General features: G+C 43.7%; 1 protein-coding gene across 5 annotated transcripts in view; it reads right to left on the bottom strand.

Annotated features, from left to right (window-relative positions):
- Nucleotides 1–19,715, bottom strand: part of LOC139386815 (protein Jumonji-like) — a 101,656-nt gene that overhangs the window by 74,485 nt on the left and 7,456 nt on the right. The window contains exon 1 of one of the 5 annotated variants that reach the window (XM_071132642.1): nt 19,554–19,637. The exons of the other annotated variants lie outside the window; for them this stretch is intronic. Coding sequence (XP_070988743.1) covers nt 19,554–19,580 — 27 coding nt within the window. The 5' untranslated portion in view covers nt 19,581–19,637. Of the gene's footprint in view, nt 1–19,553; nt 19,638–19,715 lie in introns of those variants that run through there. 5 annotated transcript variants of the gene reach the window in all.

Below are 19,715 nucleotides of genomic sequence, written 5' to 3'. Positions count from 1 at the left end.
GAACACCTTTATTTAACCAGGTAGACTAGTTGAGAACACCTTTATTTAACCAGGTAGACTGGTTGAGAACACCTTTATTTAACCAGGTAGACTAGTTGAGAACACCTTTATTTAACCAGGTAGGCTAGTTGAGAACACCTTTATTTAACCAGGTAGACTAGTTGAGAACACCTTTATTTAACCAGGTAGGCTAGTTGAGAACACCTTTATTTAATCAGGTAGACTAGTTGAGAACACCTTTATTTAACCAGGTAGGCTAGTTGAGAACACCTTTATTTAACCAGGTAGACTAGTTGAGAACACCTTTATTTAACTAGGTAGACTAGTTGAGAACACCTTTATTTAACCAGGTAGGCTAGTTGAGAACACCTTTATTTAACCAGGTAGACTAGTTGAGAACACCTTTATTTAACCAGGTAGGCTAGTTGAGAACACCTTTATTTAACCAGGTAGACTAGTTGAGAACACCTTTATTTAACCAGGTAGACTAGTTGAGAACACCTTGATTTAACCAGGTAGACTAGTTGAGAACACCTTTATTTAACCAGGTAGACTAGTTGAGAACACCTTTATTTAACCAGGTAGACTAGTTGAGAACACCTTTATTTAACCAGGTAGGCTAGTTGAGAACACCTTTATTTAACCAGGTAGACTAGTTGAGAACACATTTATTTAACCAGGTAGACTAGTTGATAACACCTTTATTTAACCAGGTAGGCTAGTTGATAACACCTTTATTTAACCAGGTAGGCTAGTTGATAACACCTTTATTTAACCAGGTAGACTAGTTGAGAACACCTTTATTTAACCAGGTAGACTAGTTGAGAACACCTTTATTTAACCAGGTAGACTAGTTGAGAACACCTTTATTTAACCAGGTAGACTAGTTGAGAACACCTTTATTTAACCAGGTAGACTAGTTGAGAACACCTTTATTTAACCAGGTAGGCTAGTTGAGAACACCTTTATTTAACCAGGTAGACTAGTTGAGAACACCTTTATTTAACCAGGTAGGCTAGTTGAGAACACCTTTATTTAACCAGGTAGGCTAGTTGAGAACACCTTTATTTAACCAGGTAGACTAGTTGAGAACACCTTTATTTAACCAGGTAGACTAGTTGAGAACACCTTTATTTAACCAGGTAGGCTAGTTGAGAACACCTTTATTTAACCAGGTAGACTAGTTGAGAACACCTTTATTTAACCAGGTAGACTAGTTGAGAACACCTTTATTTAATCAGGTAGACTAGTTGAGAACACCTTTATTTAACCAGGTAGGCTAGTTGAGAACACCTTTATTTAACCAGGTAGACTAGTTGAGAACACCTTTATTTAACCAGGTAGACTAGTTGAGAACACCTTTATTTAACCAGGTAGGCTAGTTGAGAACACCTTTATTTAACCAGGTAGACTAGTTGAGAACACCTTTATTTAACCAGGTAGGCTAGTTGAGAACACCTTTATTTAACCAGGTAGACTAGTTGAGAACACCTTTATTTAACCAGGTAGACTAGTTGAGAACACCTTGATTTAACCAGGTAGACTAGTTGAGAACACCTTTATTTAACCAGGTAGACTAGTTGAGAACACCTTTATTTAACCAGGTAGACTAGTTGAGAACACCTTTATTTAACCAGGTAGGCTAGTTGAGAACACCTTTATTTAACCAGGTAGACTAGTTGAGAACACATTTATTTAACCAGGTAGACTAGTTGATAACACCTTTATTTAACCAGGTAGGCTAGTTGATAACACCTTTATTTAACCAGGTAGGCTAGTTGATAACACCTTTATTTAACCAGGTAGACTAGTTGAGAACACCTTTATTTAACCAGGTAGACTAGTTGAGAACACCTTTATTTAACCAGGTAGACTAGTTGAGAACACCTTTATTTAACCAGGTAGACTAGTTGAGAACACCTTTATTTAACCAGGTAGGCTAGTTGAGAACACCTTTATTTAACCAGGTAGACTAGTTGAGAACACCTTTATTTAACCAGGTAGACTAGTTGAGAACACCTTTATTTAACCAGGTAGGCTAGTTGAGAACACCTTTATTTAACCAGGTAGACTAGTTGATAACACCTTTATTTAACCAGGTAGGCTAGTTGAGAACACCTTTATTTAACCAGGTAGGCTAGTTGAGAACACCTTTATTTAACCAGGTAGACTAGTTGAGAACACCTTTATTTAACCAGGTAGACTAGTTGAGAACACCTTTATTTAACCAGGTAGGCTAGTTGAGAACACCTTTATTTAACCAGGTAGACTAGTTGAGAACACCTTTATTTAACCAGGTAGACTAGTTGAGAACACCTTTATTTAACCAGGTAGGCTAGTTGAGAACACCTTTATTTAACCAGGTAGACTAGTTGAGAACACCTTGATTTAACCAGGTAGACTAGTTGAGAACACCTTGATTTAACCAGGTAGGCTAGTTGAGAACACCTTTATTTAACCAGGTAGACTAGTTGAGAACACCTTTATTTAACCAGGTAGACTAGTTGAGAACACCTTTATTTAACCAGGTAGGCTAGTTGAGAACACCTTTATTTAACCAGGTAGACTAGTTGAGAACACCTTTATTTAACCAGGTAGACTAGTTGAGAACACCTTTATTTAACCAGGTAGGCTAGTTGAGAACACCTTTATTTAACCAGGTAGACTAGTTGAGAACACCTTTATTTAACCAGGTAGGCTAGTTGAGAACACCTTTATTTAACCAGGTAGGCTAGTTGAGAACACCTTTATTTAACCAGGTAGGCTAGTTGAGAACACCTTTATTTAACCAGGTAGACTAGTTGAGAACAAGTTCTCATTTGCAACTGCGACCTGACTAAGATAAAGCAAAGCATTTCGACACATACAACAACACACAGTTACACATGGAATAAACAAAACATACAGTCAATAATACAGTAGAACAAAAGAGAACAAAAGAAAACAGAAAGTCTATATACAGTGAGTGCAAATGAGGTACGATAAGGGAGTTAAGGCAATAAATAGGCTGTGGTGGCAAAGTAATTACAACATAGCAATTAAACACTGGAATGGTAGATGTGGAGAAGACGAATGTGCAAGTAGAGATACTGGGGTGCAAAGGAGCAAGATAAATAAATAAATACTGTATGGGGATGCGGTAGGTAGATAGATGGGCTGTTTACAGATGGGCTATGTACAGGTGCAGTGATCTGTGAGCTGCTCTGACAGCTGGCGCTGTGAGGGGAGCTAGTGAGGGAGATATGAGTCTCCAGCTTCAGAGATTTTTGTAGTTTGATATGGGTTCACAATGTGACACATCTAGGATTTGTCATTGTTAGCTAGGTAAAGAGGGTGAAGGATTTGATTTAATCTGGGCCTCGATAATATCTGGGCTTCGATATAATCTGGGCCCCGATATAATCTGGGTTTCGATATAATCTGGGCCTGTATATAATCAGGGCCTGTATATAATCTGGGCCTGTATATAATCTGGGCCTGTATATAATCTGGGCCTGTATATAATCTGGGCCTGTATATAATCTGGGCATGTATATAATCTGGGCCTGTATATAATCTGGGCCTGTATATAATCTGGGCCTGTATATAATCTGGGCCTGTATATAGCCTCGCTACTGTTATTTTATTGTCGCACTTTAATTATTTGTTATTTTTCTATTTTCTTCTTTTAAATTTAAATGTTTCATTTATGTATTTTTTTTATTTTTTTTACTTCAGTTTATTTTATTAAATAATTTTTTAACACTTATTTTTCTTAAAGCTGCATTGTTGGTTAATGGCTTGTACGTAAGCATTTCACTGTAAAGTCTACACCTGTTGTATTCGGTGCACGTGACAAATAAAATGTGTTTACATTTGATTTGACTATACAATACAACACAACCATGAGATTCTCCATCTGCCTCCCAGATAGAACACTAGTCCTTATAATAGGGTGCCATTTTGTCCTCTCCTACTCACACTACACTTCCTGGTCCTGTCACGCTTCTCTCCCTTCTGCTTCCTTCAGGCTGGTCTTGTCTGGTCTGCTGGACTCAATCCCCCTCACCCCTGCCAGCCCTGGGGTCAAAGGGGACTGTTGACCTCTGACTTCCTGTCAGCAATTTAGTCAGCCGGTAATGAGCATGGCGCCTAACCACAAAGAATAGCTGTTTTAAAGACGTCTGTCTTGTGCTGTTCTCTCTCTCTGCGTGTGTGCGTGCGTGTGTGTGCGTGCGTGTCAATCTGTCCGTCATCTAAGTGCAGCTACAACGACGGTGATGAATAAACCAAGACAACCTTTTTATTAAGTTCATTCTACACCTCTTTGAACATCCTCCTCACACTGCACTTCCTGGTCCTGTCCTCCTCACACTTCCTGGTCCTGTCCTCCTCACACTTCTTGGTCCTGTCCTCCTCACACTTCCTGGTCCTGTCCTCCTCACACTTCCTGGTCCTGTCCTCCTCACACTTCCTGGTCCTGTCCTCCTCACACTTCTTGGTCCTGTCCTCCTCACACTTCCTGGTCCTGTCCTCCTCACACTTCCTGGTCCTGTCCTCCTCACACTTCTTAGTCCTGTCCTCCTCACACTTCTTGGTCCTGTCCTCCTCACACTTCTTGGTCCTGTCCTCCTCACATTTCCAGGTCCTGTCCTCTTCACACTACACTTCCTGGTCCTGTCCTCCTCACACTTCTTAGTCCTGTCCTCCTCACACTTCTTGGTCCTGTCCTCCTCACTCTTCTTGCTCCTGTCCTCCTCACACTTCCTGGTCCTGTCCTCCTCACACTTCCTGGTTCTGTCCTCCTCACACTTCTTAGTCCTGTCCTCCTCACACTTCCTGGTCCTGTCCTCCTCACACTTCCTGGTCCTGTCCTCCTCACACTTCTTGGTCCTGTCCTCCTTACATTTCCAGGTCCTGTCCTCTTCACACTACACTTCCTGGTCCTGTCCTCCTCACACTTCCTGGTCCTGTCCTCCTCACACTTCTTGGTCCTGTCATCCTCACATTTCCAGGTCCTGTCCTCTTCACACTACACTTCCTGGTCCTGTCCTCCTCACACTTCATGGTCCTGTCCTCCTCACATTTCCAGGTCCTGTCCTCTTCACACTACACTTCCTGGTCCTGTCCTCCTCACACTTCCTGGTCCTGTCCTCTTCACACTTCTTAGTCCTGTCCTCCTCACACTTCTTGGTCCTGTCCTCCTCACACTTCCTGGTCCTGTCCTCCTCACATTTCCAGGTCCTGTCCTCTTCACACTACACTTCCTGGTCCTGTCCTCCTCACACTTCTTGGTCCTGTCCTCCTCACACTTCCTGGTCCTGTCCTCCTCACATTTCCAGGTCCTGTCCTCTTCACACTACACTTCCTGGTCCTGTCCTCCTCACACTTCTTGGTCCTGTCCTCCTCACACTTCTTGGTCCTGTCCTCCTCACACTTCTTGGTCCTGTCCTCCTCACACTTCCTGGTCCTGTCCTCCTCACATTTCCAGGTCCTGTCCTCTTCACACTACACTTCCTGGTCCTGTCCTCCTCACACTTCTTGGTCCTGTCCTCCTCACACTTCTTGGTCCTGTCCTCCTCACACTTCTTGGTCCTGTCCTCCTCACACTTCCTGGTCCTGTCCTCCTCACATTTCCAGGTCCTGTCCTCTTCACACTACACTTCCTGGTCCTGTCCTCCTCACACTTCTTGGTCCTGTCCTCCTCACACTTCTTGGTCCTGTTCTCCTCACACTTCTTGGTCCTGTCCTCCTCACACTTCCTGGTCCTGTCCTCCTCACATTTCCAGGTCCTGTCCTCTTCACACTACACTTCCTGGTCCTGTCCTCCTCACACTTCTTGGTCCTGTCCTCCTCACACTTCCTGGTCCTGTCCTCCTCACACTTCTTGGTCCTGTCCTCCTCACACTTCTTGGTCCTGTCCTCCTCACACTTCCTGGTCCTGTCCTCCTCACATTTCCAGGTCCTGTCCTCTTCACACTACACTTCCTGGTCCTGTCCTCCTCACATTTCCAGGTCCTGTCCCCTTCACACTACACTTCCTGGTCCTGTCCTCTTCACACTACACTTCCTGGTCCTGTCCTCTTCACACTACACTTCCTGGTCCTGTCCTCCTCACACTTCCTGGTCCTGTCCTCTTCACACTTCTTAGTCCTGTCCTCCTCACACTTCTTGGTCCTGTCCTCCTCACACTTCCTGGTCCTGTCCTCCTCACATTTCCAGGTCCTGTCCTCTTCACACTACACTTCCTGGTCCTGTCCTCCTCACACTTCTTGGTCCTGTCCTCCTCACACTTCCTGGTCCTGTCCTCCTCACATTTCCAGGTCCTGTCCTCTTCACACTACACTTCCTGGTCCTGTCCTCCTCACACTTCTTGGTCCTGTCCTCCTCACACTTCTTGGTCCTGTCCTCCTCACACTTCTTGGTCCTGTCCTCCTCACACTTCCTGGTCCTGTCCTCCTCACATTTCCAGGTCCTGTCCTCTTCACACTACACTTCCTGGTCCTGTCCTCCTCACACTTCTTGGTCCTGTCCTCCTCACACTTCTTGGTCCTGTCCTCCTCACACTTCTTGGTCCTGTCCTCCTCACACTTCCTGGTCCTGTCCTCCTCACATTTCCAGGTCCTGTCCTCTTCACACTACACTTCCTGGTCCTGTCCTCCTCACACTTCTTGGTCCTGTCCTCCTCACACTTCTTGGTCCTGTTCTCCTCACACTTCTTGGTCCTGTCCTCCTCACACTTCCTGGTCCTGTCCTCCTCACATTTCCAGGTCCTGTCCTCTTCACACTACACTTCCTGGTCCTGTCCTCCTCACACTTCTTGGTCCTGTCCTCCTCACACTTCCTGGTCCTGTCCTCCTCACACTTCTTGGTCCTGTCCTCCTCACACTTCTTGGTCCTGTCCTCCTCACACTTCCTGGTCCTGTCCTCCTCACATTTCCAGGTCCTGTCCTCTTCACACTACACTTCCTGGTCCTGTCCTCCTCACATTTCCAGGTCCTGTCCCCTTCACACTACACTTCCTGGTCCTGTCCTCTTCACACTACACTTCCTGGTCCTGTCCTCTTCACACTACACTTCCTGGTCCTGTCCTCTTCACACTACACTTCCTGGTCCTGTCCTCCTGACTGAATGTAATCAGATTTGACTCCAGACCTTTTCTTTCCTCCTCAACTTGTTAAACATCGTTCCCAGAGTATTCTAGAGGACTTCTGTCCAATCATTGTCTCTGTTAGACACGCTAGCAAATGTGAAGAGATGTGAACGTGAGGTGTTTTTTTAAGGGAAGTCAGTCACTGTGGCAGCCATGTAGCTAGTGGATTCGTCCCAAATGGCACCCTATTCCCTATATAGTGTTAGTGAACTACTTTTGACCAGAGCCCTATGGGCTAATGGGAAGGGCTAGTGATCCCTCCCACCCTGCCTCCCACCTTGCCTCCCTCCCTCCTCCTTCCCACCCACCCACCCACCCACCCACCCACCCACCTTCCCTCCCTCCTTGCCTGCCTCCCTCCCTGCTTGCCTCCCTCCCTGCTTGCCTCCCTCCCTGCCTCCCTCCCTGCCTCCCTCCCTGCCTGCCTCCCTGCGTCCCTCCCTGCCTCCCTCCCTCCTCCTTCCTGCCCTCCCTGCCTCCCTCCCTCCCTCCCTGACACAAAGGACATTCCACAGTGGGGCCTAGATGTCACCCTCGGAGACCCACAGACAAGCACGACACACAATATGAGAAAAAGCATCCCAAATGGCCCTATTCCCTATGTAGGGCACTGATTTAGACCAGGAGCATAAGGAGTAGGATACAATTTGGGACAAAAACACAAATATCCCCATGAACAGGGCAGAAACAAACCCACTAGCCCCTGGGTTGTACATCATCAAGCATTACACTACAAAGGCTAAAATGGGGGGGGGCAGAGAGAGGGTTTAAGTGTCACACTTTCTTCATAGGTTGAAAATGTTAAAAGGAAATAATAAACTCTTCTCTAGTCTCTCCCTGTGTCAGTCTGACCTGTCTAGTGGTGCTGCTAGCTGCTACAACCTGTCTGTGTGTTGCTAGTCTCTCCCTGTGTCAGTCAGACCTGTCCAGTGGTGCTGCTAGCTTCTACAACCCGTCTGTGTGTTGCTAGTCTCTCCCTGTGTCAGTCTGACCTGTCTAGTGGTGCTGCTAGCTTCTACAAACCGTCTGTGTGTTGCTAGTCTATCCATGTGTCAGTCAGACCTGTCTAGTGGTGCTGCTAGCTTCTACAAACCGTCTGTGTGTTGCTAGTCTCTCCCTGTGTCATTCAGACCTGTCTAGTGGTGCTGCTAGTCTCTCCCTGTGTCAGTCTGACCTGTCTAGTGGTGCTGCTAGTCTCTCCCTGTGTCAGTCTGACCTGTCTAGTGGTGCTGCTAGTCTCTCCCTGTGTCAGTCTGACCTGTCTAGTGGTGCTGCTAGTCTCTCCCTGTGTCAGTCTGACCTGTCTAGTGGTGCTGCTAGTCTCTCCCTGTGTCAGTCTGACCTGTCTAGTGGTGCTGCTAGTCTCTCCCTGTGTCAGTCTGACCTGTCTAGTGGTGCTGCTAGTCTCTCCCTGTGTCAGTCTGACCTGTCTAGTGGTGCTGCTAGTCTCTCCCTGTGTAAGTCTGACCTGTCTAGTGGTGCTGCTAGTCTCTCCCTGTGTCAGTCTGACCTGTCTAGTGGTGCTGCTAGCTTCTACAACCCTTCTGTGTGTTGCTAGTCTCTCCCTGTGTCAGTCTGACCTGTCTAGTGGTGCTGCTAGCTGCTACAACACGTCTGTGTGTTGCTAGTCTCTCCCTGTGTCAGTCAGACCTGTCTAGTGGTGCTGCTAGCTTCTACAACCCGTCTGTGTGTTGCTAGTCTCTCCCTGTGTCAGTCTGACCTGTCTAGTGGTGCTGCTAGCTTCTACAACCCGTCTGTGTGTTGAGGGGGCTCTTGTTCACCATGTTATTAGCAGTGTAAACACAAAAGGACAATGCTCTGCGGACTCCTGAAGCGTCCGATTACGCCACACAGAGAGCCGGAGTTGGCTCATCAAGGGCACTTTGTTCTCTGTGACAGCATTATCCAATCAGTCACCTCGCGCCGCAAGATGGATCAGCGTGGACCCAGCCAGACAACAGCAGAAAGAAAGAGGGAGAGAGCCCCTCCTTTCCTCTCCAGCTCTCCCTGGCAACAAGCTGTTTTTTCCACGCCTGCCCGTTCCTCTATCTCCGTCGTAGACCAAACGCTTTGCTCTGCCCTCTACTCTTCATCCTCTACTCTTCATCATCTTGGTTCTGACACAGTGTGAACCTTCTCTGTGAATCAGATGGTCCGGCGGATAGCTTGACCTCACCCTGACCCTCGTTGGATTCTGTTTGGGTTTAAACAGAACAGAGCCACTCGGGGCCTGTACTTGTACCCATGGGCCTTTAGTGTTTTCACTGAACACCCCCCCCCCCCCCCCTTCTCTCTCGGTTCTGTTGTCACAGAGCCAAGCTTTTATCAGGAAGCTCGGGTTGCCTGATGTCGTGGGGCTTAACGTACAGTCAGATCCCATAATGCTGCAGTCAGCTGGCTGCCTGGCTCTGCAGGAAACACTGTATGAGGTTCCTTTACAATGACCTACTTGGCACGAATCTCGTGTGAGTGAAGAGAAGGATTTGAGAATAACCTTTTCCATCAACCTTTTTTGGTTGAGAAACGGGAGGAGGGGAAAGAGCAGGGATATGTTGTTGTTTTTCTCCCAGCATCCCTTGAAAAATTCAGCAGCCATTTATTGAATTCAAAAAATATAGGCTAAAGACTACTTGCATGTCCATCCTATCTCTCCTCCATACAACATGTTGTCCATCCTATCTCTCTATACAACATGTTGTCCATCCTATCTCTCCTCCATACAACATGTTGTCCATCCTATCTCTCCATACAACATGTTGTCCATCCTATCTCTCTATACAACATGTTGTCCATCCTATCTCTCCATACAACATGTTGTCCATCCTATCTCTCCTCTATACAACATGTTGTCCATCCTATCTCTCCTCCATACAACATGTTGTCCATCCTATCTCTCCTCCATACAACATGTTGTCCATCCTATCTCTCCATACAACATGTTGTCCATCCTATCTCTCCTCTATACAACATGTTGTCCATCCTATCTCTCTATACAACATGTTGTCCATCCTATCTCTCTATACAACATGTTGTCCACCCTATCTCTCCTCTATACAATATGTTGTCCACCCTATCTCTCCTCCATACAACATGTTGTCCACCCTATCTCTCCTCCATACAACATGTTGTCCACCCTATCTCTCCTCCATACAACATGTTGTCCATCCTATCTCTCTATACAACATGTTGTCCATCCTATCTCTCTATACAACATGTTGTCCATCCTATCTCTCTATACAACATGTTGTCCATCCTATCTCTCCTCCATACAGCATGTTGTCCATCCTATCTCTCTATACAACATGTCAATCCTATCTCTCCTCTATACAACATGCTGTCCATCCTATCTCTCTATACAACATGTTGTCCATCCTATCTCTCTATACAACATGCTGTCCATCCTATCTCTCCTCTATACAACATGTTGTCCATCCTATCTCTCCTCTATACAACATGTTGTCCATCCTATCTCTCCTCTATACAACATGCTGTCCACCCTATCTCTCTATACAACATGTTGTCCACCCTATCTCTCCATACAACATGTTGTCCATCCTATCTCTCTTCCATACAACATGTTGTCCATCCTATCTCTCTATACAACATGTTGTCCATCCTATCTCTCCTCCATACAACATGTTGTCCACCCTATCTCTCTTCCATACAACATGTTGTCCATCCTATCTCTCTATACAACATGTTGTCCATCCTATCTCTCTATACAACATGTTGTCCATCCTATCTCTCCTCCATACAACATGTTGTCCATCCTATCTCTCCTCCATACAACATGTTGTCCATCCTATCTCTCCTCCATACAACATGTTGTCCATCCTATCTCTCCTCCATACAACATGTTGTCCATCCTATCTCTCCTCTATACAACATGTTGTCCATCCTATCTCTCCTCTATACAACATGTTGTCCATCCTATCTCTCCTCCATACAACATGTTGTCCATCCTATCTCTCCTCCATACAACATGTTGTCCATCCTATCTCTCTATACAACATGTTGTCCATCCTATCTCTCCTCTATACAACATGTTGTCCATCCTATCTCTCCATACAACATGTTGTCCATCCTATCTCTCCTCTATACAACATGTTGTCCATCCTATCTCTCCTCTATACAACATGTTGTCCATTCTATCTCTCCTCCATACAACATGTTGTCCATCCTATCTCTCCTCTATACAACATGTTGTCCATCCTATCTCTCTATACAACATGTTGTCCACCATATCTCTCCATACAACATGTTGTCCATCCTATCTCTCTTCCATACAACATGTTGTCCATCCTATCTCTCTATACAACATGTTGTCCATCCTTTCTCTCCTCCATACAACATGTTGTCCACCCTATCTCTCTTCCATACAACATGTTGTCCATCCTATCTCTCTATACAACATGTTGTCCATCCTATCTCTCTATACAACATGTTGTCCATCCTATCTCTCCTCCATACAACATGTTGTCCATCCTATCTCTCTATACAACATGTTGTCCATCCTATCTCTCCTCTATACAACATGTTGTCCATCCTATCTCTCCATACAACATGTTGTCCATCCTATCTCTCCTCTATACAACATGTTGTCCATCCTATCTCTCCTCTATACAACATGTTGTCCACCCTATCTCTCTATACAACATGTTGTCCACCCTATCTCTCCATACAACATGTTGTCCATCCTATCTCTCTTCCATACAACATGTTGTCCATCCTATCTCTCTATACAACATGTTGTCCATCCTATCTCTCCTCCATACAACATGTTGTCCACCCTATCTCTCTTCCATACAACATGTTGTCCATCCTATCTCTCTATACAACATGTTGTCCATCCTATCTCTCTATACAACATGTTGTCCATCCTATCTCTCCTCCATACAACATGTTGTCCATCCTATCTCTCCTCCATACAACATGTTGTCCATCCTATCTCTCCTCCATACAACATGTTGTCCATCCTATCTCTCCTCCATACAACATGTTGTCCATCCTATCTCTCCTCTATACAACATGTTGTCCATCCTATCTCTCCTCCATACAACATGTTGTCCATCCTATCTCTCCTCCATACAACATGTTGTCCATCCTATCTCTCCTCCATACAACATGTTGTCCATCCTATCTCTCCTCCATACAACATGTTGTCCATCCTATCTCTCCTCTATACAACATGTTGTCCATCCTATCTCTCTATACAACATGTTGTCCATCCTATCTCTCCTCTATACAACATGTTGTCCATCCTATCTCTCCATACAACATGTTGTCCATCCTATCTCTCCTCTATACAACATGTTGTCCATCCTATCTCTCCTCTATACAACATGTTGTCCATCCTATCTCTCCTCTATACAACATGTTGTCCATCCTATCTCTCTATACAACATGTTGTCCATCCTATCTCTCCTCCATACAACATGCTGTCCATCCTATCTCTCCTCCATACAACATGTTGTCCATCCTATCTCTCTATACAACATGTTGTCCATCCTATCTCTCTTCCATACAACATGTTGTCCATCCTATCTCTCTATACAACATGTTGTCCATCCTATCTCTCCTCCATACAACATGTTGTCCACCCTATCTCTCTTCCATACAACATGTTGTCCATCCTATCTCTCTATACAACATGTTGTCCATCCTATCTCTCTATACAACATGTTGTCCATCCTATCTCTCCTCCATACAACATGTTGTCCATCCTATCTCTCCTCCATACAACATGTTGTCCATCCTATCTCTCCTCCATACAACATGTTGTCCATCCTATCTCTCCTCCATACAACATGTTGTCCATCCTATCTCTCCTCTATACAACATGTTGTCCATCCTATCTCTCCTCTATACAACATGTTGTCCATCCTATCTCTCCTCCATACAACATGTTGTCCATCCTATCTCTCCTCCATACAACATGTTGTCCATCCTATCTCTCCTCCATACAAGATGTTGTCCATCCTATCTCTCCTCCATACAACATGTTGTCCATCCTATCTCTCTATACAACATGTTGTCCATCCTATCTCTCCTCTATACAACATGTTGTCCATCCTATCTCTCCATACAACATGTTGTCCATCCTATCTCTCCTCTATACAACATGTTGTCCATCCTATCTCTCCTCTATACAACATGTTGTCCACCCTATCTCTCTATACAACATGTTGTCCACCCTATCTCTCCATACAACATGTTGTCCATCCTATCTCTCTTCCATACAACATGTTGTCCATCCTATCTCTCTATACAACATGTTGTCCATCCTATCTCTCCTCCATACAACATGTTGTCCACCCTATCTCTCTTCCATACAACATGTTGTCCATCCTATCTCTCTATACAACATGTTGTCCATCCTATCTCTCTATACAACATGTTGTCCATCCTATCTCTCCTCCATACAACATGTTGTCCATCCTATCTCTCCTCCATACAACATGTTGTCCATCCTATCTCTCCTCCATACAACATGTTGTCCATCCTATCTCTCCTCCATACAACATGTTGTCCATCCTATCTCTCCTCTATACAACATGTTGTCCATCCTATCTCTCTATACAACATGTTGTCCATCCTATCTCTCCTCTATACAACATGTTGTCCATCCTATCTCTCCATACAACATGTTGTCCATCCTATCTCTCCTCTATACAACATGTTGTCTATCCTATCTCTCCTCTATACAACATGTTGTCCATCCTATCTCTCCTCCATACAACATGTTGTCCATCCTATCTCTCCTCTATACAACATGTTGTCCATCCTATCTCTCTATACAACATGTTGTCCACCATATCTCTCCATACAACATGTTGTCCATCCTATCTCTCTTCCATACAACATGTTGTCCATCCTATCTCTCTATACAACATGTTGTCCATCCTTTCTCTCCTCCATACAACATGTTGTCCACCCTATCTCTCTTCCATACAACATGTTGTCCATCCTATCTCTCTATACAACATGTTGTCCATCCTATCTCTCTATACAACATGTTGTCCATCCTATCTCTCCTCCATACAACATGTTGTCCATCCTATCTCTCTATACAACATGTTGTCCATCCTATCTCTCCTCTATACAACATGTTGTCCATCCTATCTCTCCATACAACATGTTGTCCATCCTATCTCTCCTCTATACAACATGTTGTCCATCCTATCTCTCCTCTATACAACATGTTGTCCACCCTATCTCTCTATACAACATGTTGTCCACCCTATCTCTCCATACAACATGTTGTCCATCCTATCTCTCTTCCATACAACATGTTGTCCATCCTATCTCTCTATACAACATGTTGTCCATCCTATCTCTCCTCCATACAACATGTTGTCCACCCTATCTCTCTTCCATACAACATGTTGTCCATCCTATCTCTCTATACAACATGTTGTCCATCCTATCTCTCTATACAACATGTTGTCCATCCTATCTCTCCTCCATACAACATGTTGTCCATCCTATCTCTCCTCCATACAACATGTTGTCCATCCTATCTCTCCTCCATACAACATGTTGTCCATCCTATCTCTCCTCCATACAACATGTTGTCCATCCTATCTCTCCTCTATACAACATGTTGTCCATCCTATCTCTCCTCCATACAACATGTTGTCCATCCTATCTCTCCTCCATACAACATGTTGTCCATCCTATCTCTCCTCCATACAACATGTTGTCCATCCTATCTCTCCTCCATACAACATGTTGTCCATCCTATCTCTCCTCTATACAACATGTTGTCCATCCTATCTCTCTATACAACATGTTGTCCATCCTATCTCTCCTCTATACAACATGTTGTCCATCCTATCTCTCCATACAACATGTTGTCCATCCTATCTCTCCTCTATACAACATGTTGTCCATCCTATCTCTCCTCTATACAACATGTTGTCCATCCTATCTCTCCTCTATACAACATGTTGTCCATCCTATCTCTCTATACAACATGTTGTCCATCCTATCTCTCCTCCATACAACATGCTGTCCATCCTATCTCTCCTCCATACAACATGTTGTCCATCCTATCTCTCTATACAACATGTTGTCCATCCTATCTCTCCTCCATACAACATGTTGTCCATCCTATCTCTCCTCCATACAACATGTTGTCCATCCTATCTCTCCTCCATACAACATGTTGTCCATCCTATCTCTCCTCTATACAACATGTTGTCCATCCTATCTCTCTATACAACATGTTGTCCATCCTATCTCTCCTCTATACAACATGTTGTCCATCCTATCTCTCCATACAACATGTTGTCCATCCTATCTCTCCTCTATACAACATGTTGTCCATCCTATCTCTCCTCTATACAACATGTTGTCCATCCTATCTCTCCTCTATACAACATGTTGTCCATCCTATCTCTCTATACAACATGTTGTCCATCCTATCTCTCCTCCATACAACATGTTGTCCATCCTATCTCTCCTCCATACAACATGTTGTCCATCCTATCTCTCTATACAACATGTTGTCCATCCTATCTCTCCTCCATACAACATGTTGTCCATCCTATCTCTCCTCTATACAACATGTTGTCCATCCTATCTCTCCTCCATACAACATGTTGTCCATCCTATCTCTCCTCCATACAACATGTTGTCCATCCTATCTCTCCTCCATACAACATGTTGTCCATCCTATCTCTCCTCTATACAACATGTTGTCCATCCTATCTCTCCATACAACATGATGTCCATCCTATCTCTCCTCCATACAACATGTTGTCCATCCTATCTCTCCTCCATACAACATGTTGTCCATCCTATCTCTCTATACAACATGGAAGTAAGAAGTAGTGCCTGTCTCGGTTCAGTGCTTTGCCACCATGCCAGGATTTCATGACTGGGGCCCCATGTCAACCTGGAGTTGCAGTAAAACAGCTTGATCCACATCATTAAGGAGGTGGATTAACAGCACCTCATTTTAACCAACACATTTAGACTCTCTCAATGGAGTCTGTGTTGATCCTAGAAATCACTACCTTAATAGCAGCTCTGTTGGACATGGCTAAGGTTATGAACAGAGACTTGATACAGTGCAATAAAAAAACAGTACTTTCACATAAATTCATCATGAATTCAAACTATTTACAATGAGCAAATGTGAATTATGCCTGGGCCAATCAGTGCATGTTTCTAATTCTGTTTTTGGCATTATAGAACGATAACCTAATAAATTAACTTAGAGAATGTCTGAAAATAGTTTCCATACTGAAAACACTGTATCACACAATCACAATCACACAATAAATAGGCCATGTTGTGTTTATATCCTTATAATAAATTGTTGGAACATTTTAAGACCTTGGGGAGATGTTAGTTAGTCTAGATACAGTGGGGATCCGTCCCAAATACCAAACTATTCCCTACATACAGGGCCCCCGAGTGGCGCAGCAGTCTAAGGCACTGCATCTCAGTGCTAGAGGTGTCACTACAGACCCTGGTTGGATTCCAGGCTGTATCACAACCGGCCGTGATTGGGAGTCCCATAGGGCGGCGCACAATTGGTCTAGCGTCGTCCGGGTTAGGGTTTGGCCCGGGGGAAGGCTGTCAATGTAAATAACCATTTGTTCTTAACTGACTTGCCTAGTTAAATAAAGGTTAAATAAAGTTTAAATAAAGTTTAAATAAAGAAAATAATACAAATATCAAGAGGGTATCATCTGTCTGTGGGGAGTAGTCTGGATGTATCGGTCCTTCTTCATCACCTCGTAACAATGCTGAAGTATAAATCTGTCTGTGGGGAGTAGTCTGGATGTATCGGTCCTTCTTCATCACCTCAGAACAATGCTGAAGTATAAATCTGTTTGTGGGGAGTAGTCTGGATGTATCGGTCCTTCTTCATCACCTCGTAACAATGCTGAAGTATAAATCTGTCTGTGGGGAATAGTCTGGATGTATCGGTCCTTCTTCATCACCTCGTAACAATGCTGAAGTATAAATCTGTCTGTGGGGAATAGTCTGGATGTATCGGTCCTTCTTCATCACCTCGTAACAATGCTGAAGTATAAATCTGTCTGTGGGGAGTAGTCTGGATGTATCGGTCCTTCTTCATCACCTCGTAACAATGCTGAAGTATAAATCTGTCTGTGGGGAGTAGTCTGGATGTATCGGTCCTTCTTCATCACCTCGTAACAATGCTGAAGTATAAATCTGTCTGTGGGGGAGTAGTCTGGATGTATCGGTCCTTCTTCATCACCTCGTAACAATGCTGAAGTATAAATCTGTCTGTGGGGAGTAGTCTGGATGTATCGGTCCTTCTTCATCACCTCGTAACAATGCTGAAGTATAAATCTGTCTGTGGGGAGTAGTCTGGATGTATCGGTCATTATTCATCACCTCGTAACAATGCTGAAGTATAAATCTGTCTGTGGGGAATAGTCTGGATGTATCGGTCATTATTCATCACCTCGTAACAATGCTGAAGTATAAATCTGTCTGTGGGGGAGTAGTCTGGATGTATCGGTCATTATTCATCACCTCGTAACAATGCTGAAGTATAAATCTGTCTGTGGGGGAGTAGTCTGGATGTATCGGTCCTTCTTCATCACCTCGTAACAATGCTGAAGTATAAATCTGTCTGGATGTATCGGTCCTTCTGCATCACCTCGTAACAATGCTGAAGTATAAATCTGTCTGTGGGGGAGTAGTCTGGATGTATCGGTCCCTCTTCATCACCTCGTAACAATGCTGAAGTATAAATCTGTCTGTGGGGAGTAGTCTGGATGTATCGGTCCTTCTTCATCACCTCGTAACAATGCTGAAGTATAAATCTGTCTGTGGGGGAATAGTCTGGATGTATCGGTCCTTCTTCATCACCTCGTAACAATGCTGAAGTATAAATCTGTCTGTGGGGGAGTAGTCTGGATGTATCGGTCCTTCTTCATCACCTCGTAACAATGCTGAAGTATAAATCTGTCTGTAGGGAGTAGTCTGTATGTATCGGTCCTTCTTCATCACCTCAGAACAATGCTGAAGTATAAATCTGTCTGTGGAGAGTAGTCTGTGTTTATCTGTTGACAATCCCTAAGATGCCTCTCCTTTGTGTCCCACTCTCGCATTCTATGTAGAACCCTGTAGAATCCTGTTCTGTATCAGAACTACCTCTGTTTTGTCAATAAACCTCCCTGCTGCTGCTGCTTTTCCTGAAGGAAAGAAATACTGAACAATAAATTCATCTGAAAGTAAAAGTCTCTTTTCGATGTTTTCACTTCTCTCAACATCTATGGTATCCAGTATGGATTAAACGTAGAGATTGAGGAAATGATTCAATATTCCAAAAGGCTTGCTGTAATCTAGCTCAGATATATTATAAATCCCATACAATTATCTTGAAGACGTTGACAAATCCCCTAGTTTCTATTAACCTGATTTGAATAATAAAGTTATTCTCACTACTGGATTCAAATCTCACTCCACTCTATAAAAAGGGCCTGAAAACCCTTTAATACAAGAGTAGAAATGTGTAGACCCTTAAATCAAAGTAGGCCCTTAAATCAAAGTAGGCCTTTAAATAAAAGTAGGCCTTTAAATCAAAGTAGGCCTTTAAATCAAAGTAGGCCCTTTAAATCAAAGTAGGCCTTTAAATCAAAGTAGGCCCTTAAATCAAAGTAGGCCTTTAAATCAAAGTAGTCTTTAAATCAAAGTAGACCTTTAAATCAAAGTAGGCCCTTAAATCAAAGTAGTCTTTAAATCAAAGTAGCCCTTAAATCAAAGTAGGCCTTTAAATCAAAGTAGTCTTTAAATCAAAGTAGGCCTTTAAATCAAAGTAGGCCCTTAAATCAAAGTAGGCCTTTAAATCAATGTAGGCCCTTAAATCAATGTAGGCCCTTAAATCAAAGTAGGCCTTTAAATCAAAGTAGGCCTTTAAATCAAAGTAGGCCTTTAAATCAAAGTAGGCCCTTAAATCAAAGTAGGCCTTTAAATCAAAGTAGGCCTTTAAATCAAAGTAGTCTTTAAATCAAAGTAGGCCTTTAAATCAAAGTAGGCCCTTAAATCAAAGTAGGCCTTTAAATCAAAGTAGGCCTTTAAATCAAAGTAGGCCTTTAAATCAAAATCAAAGTAGCTATTTGATTAACCGTAATGTCCTGAACACTGATTTAGCCATGAGACTGTATGACACTGATAAAGCTCCTCTGATTAAGTCATTTGTAACTGCCCTGTAGACAGCTAATACACCCATTACATAACAGACAACTGTCAAACTGTGTAAACAAAAGCAAAACGATTGCCTCACTGTGTTAGGAGAAATACCGTTTACTGCTGACACTGCACATCTAATTCAGGGAGAAACCCCGGCGACTACGCAGCGAAGTGGAACATTCCCTATTGGCAGCAAAATCACAGCTCACAACTTCCCAGGCCAAGAAATAAAATAACAAACTTGTCTTGTTCGTTCATCCGAGTTCATTCCTCCATTTCTCCATTCGGATCTCCCTGGGCTTCTCCTGTTACAACTATGTGTCAATCTAGTTACATTTCCATCTGTCTTCACGATGACTCCACTCCCGCGTCTAAAACAGTATTTAGATCAAATCTATTTTGG

The sequence above is a fragment of the Oncorhynchus clarkii genome, chromosome 3 (assembly GCF_045791955.1).
Source record: "Oncorhynchus clarkii lewisi isolate Uvic-CL-2024 chromosome 3, UVic_Ocla_1.0, whole genome shotgun sequence".
Classification (NCBI taxonomy): Eukaryota; Metazoa; Chordata; class Actinopteri; order Salmoniformes; family Salmonidae; genus Oncorhynchus; species Oncorhynchus clarkii.
The sequence above is the reverse complement of the archived record's forward strand: the minus strand, read 5'-3'. Positions and strand labels throughout refer to the sequence as shown.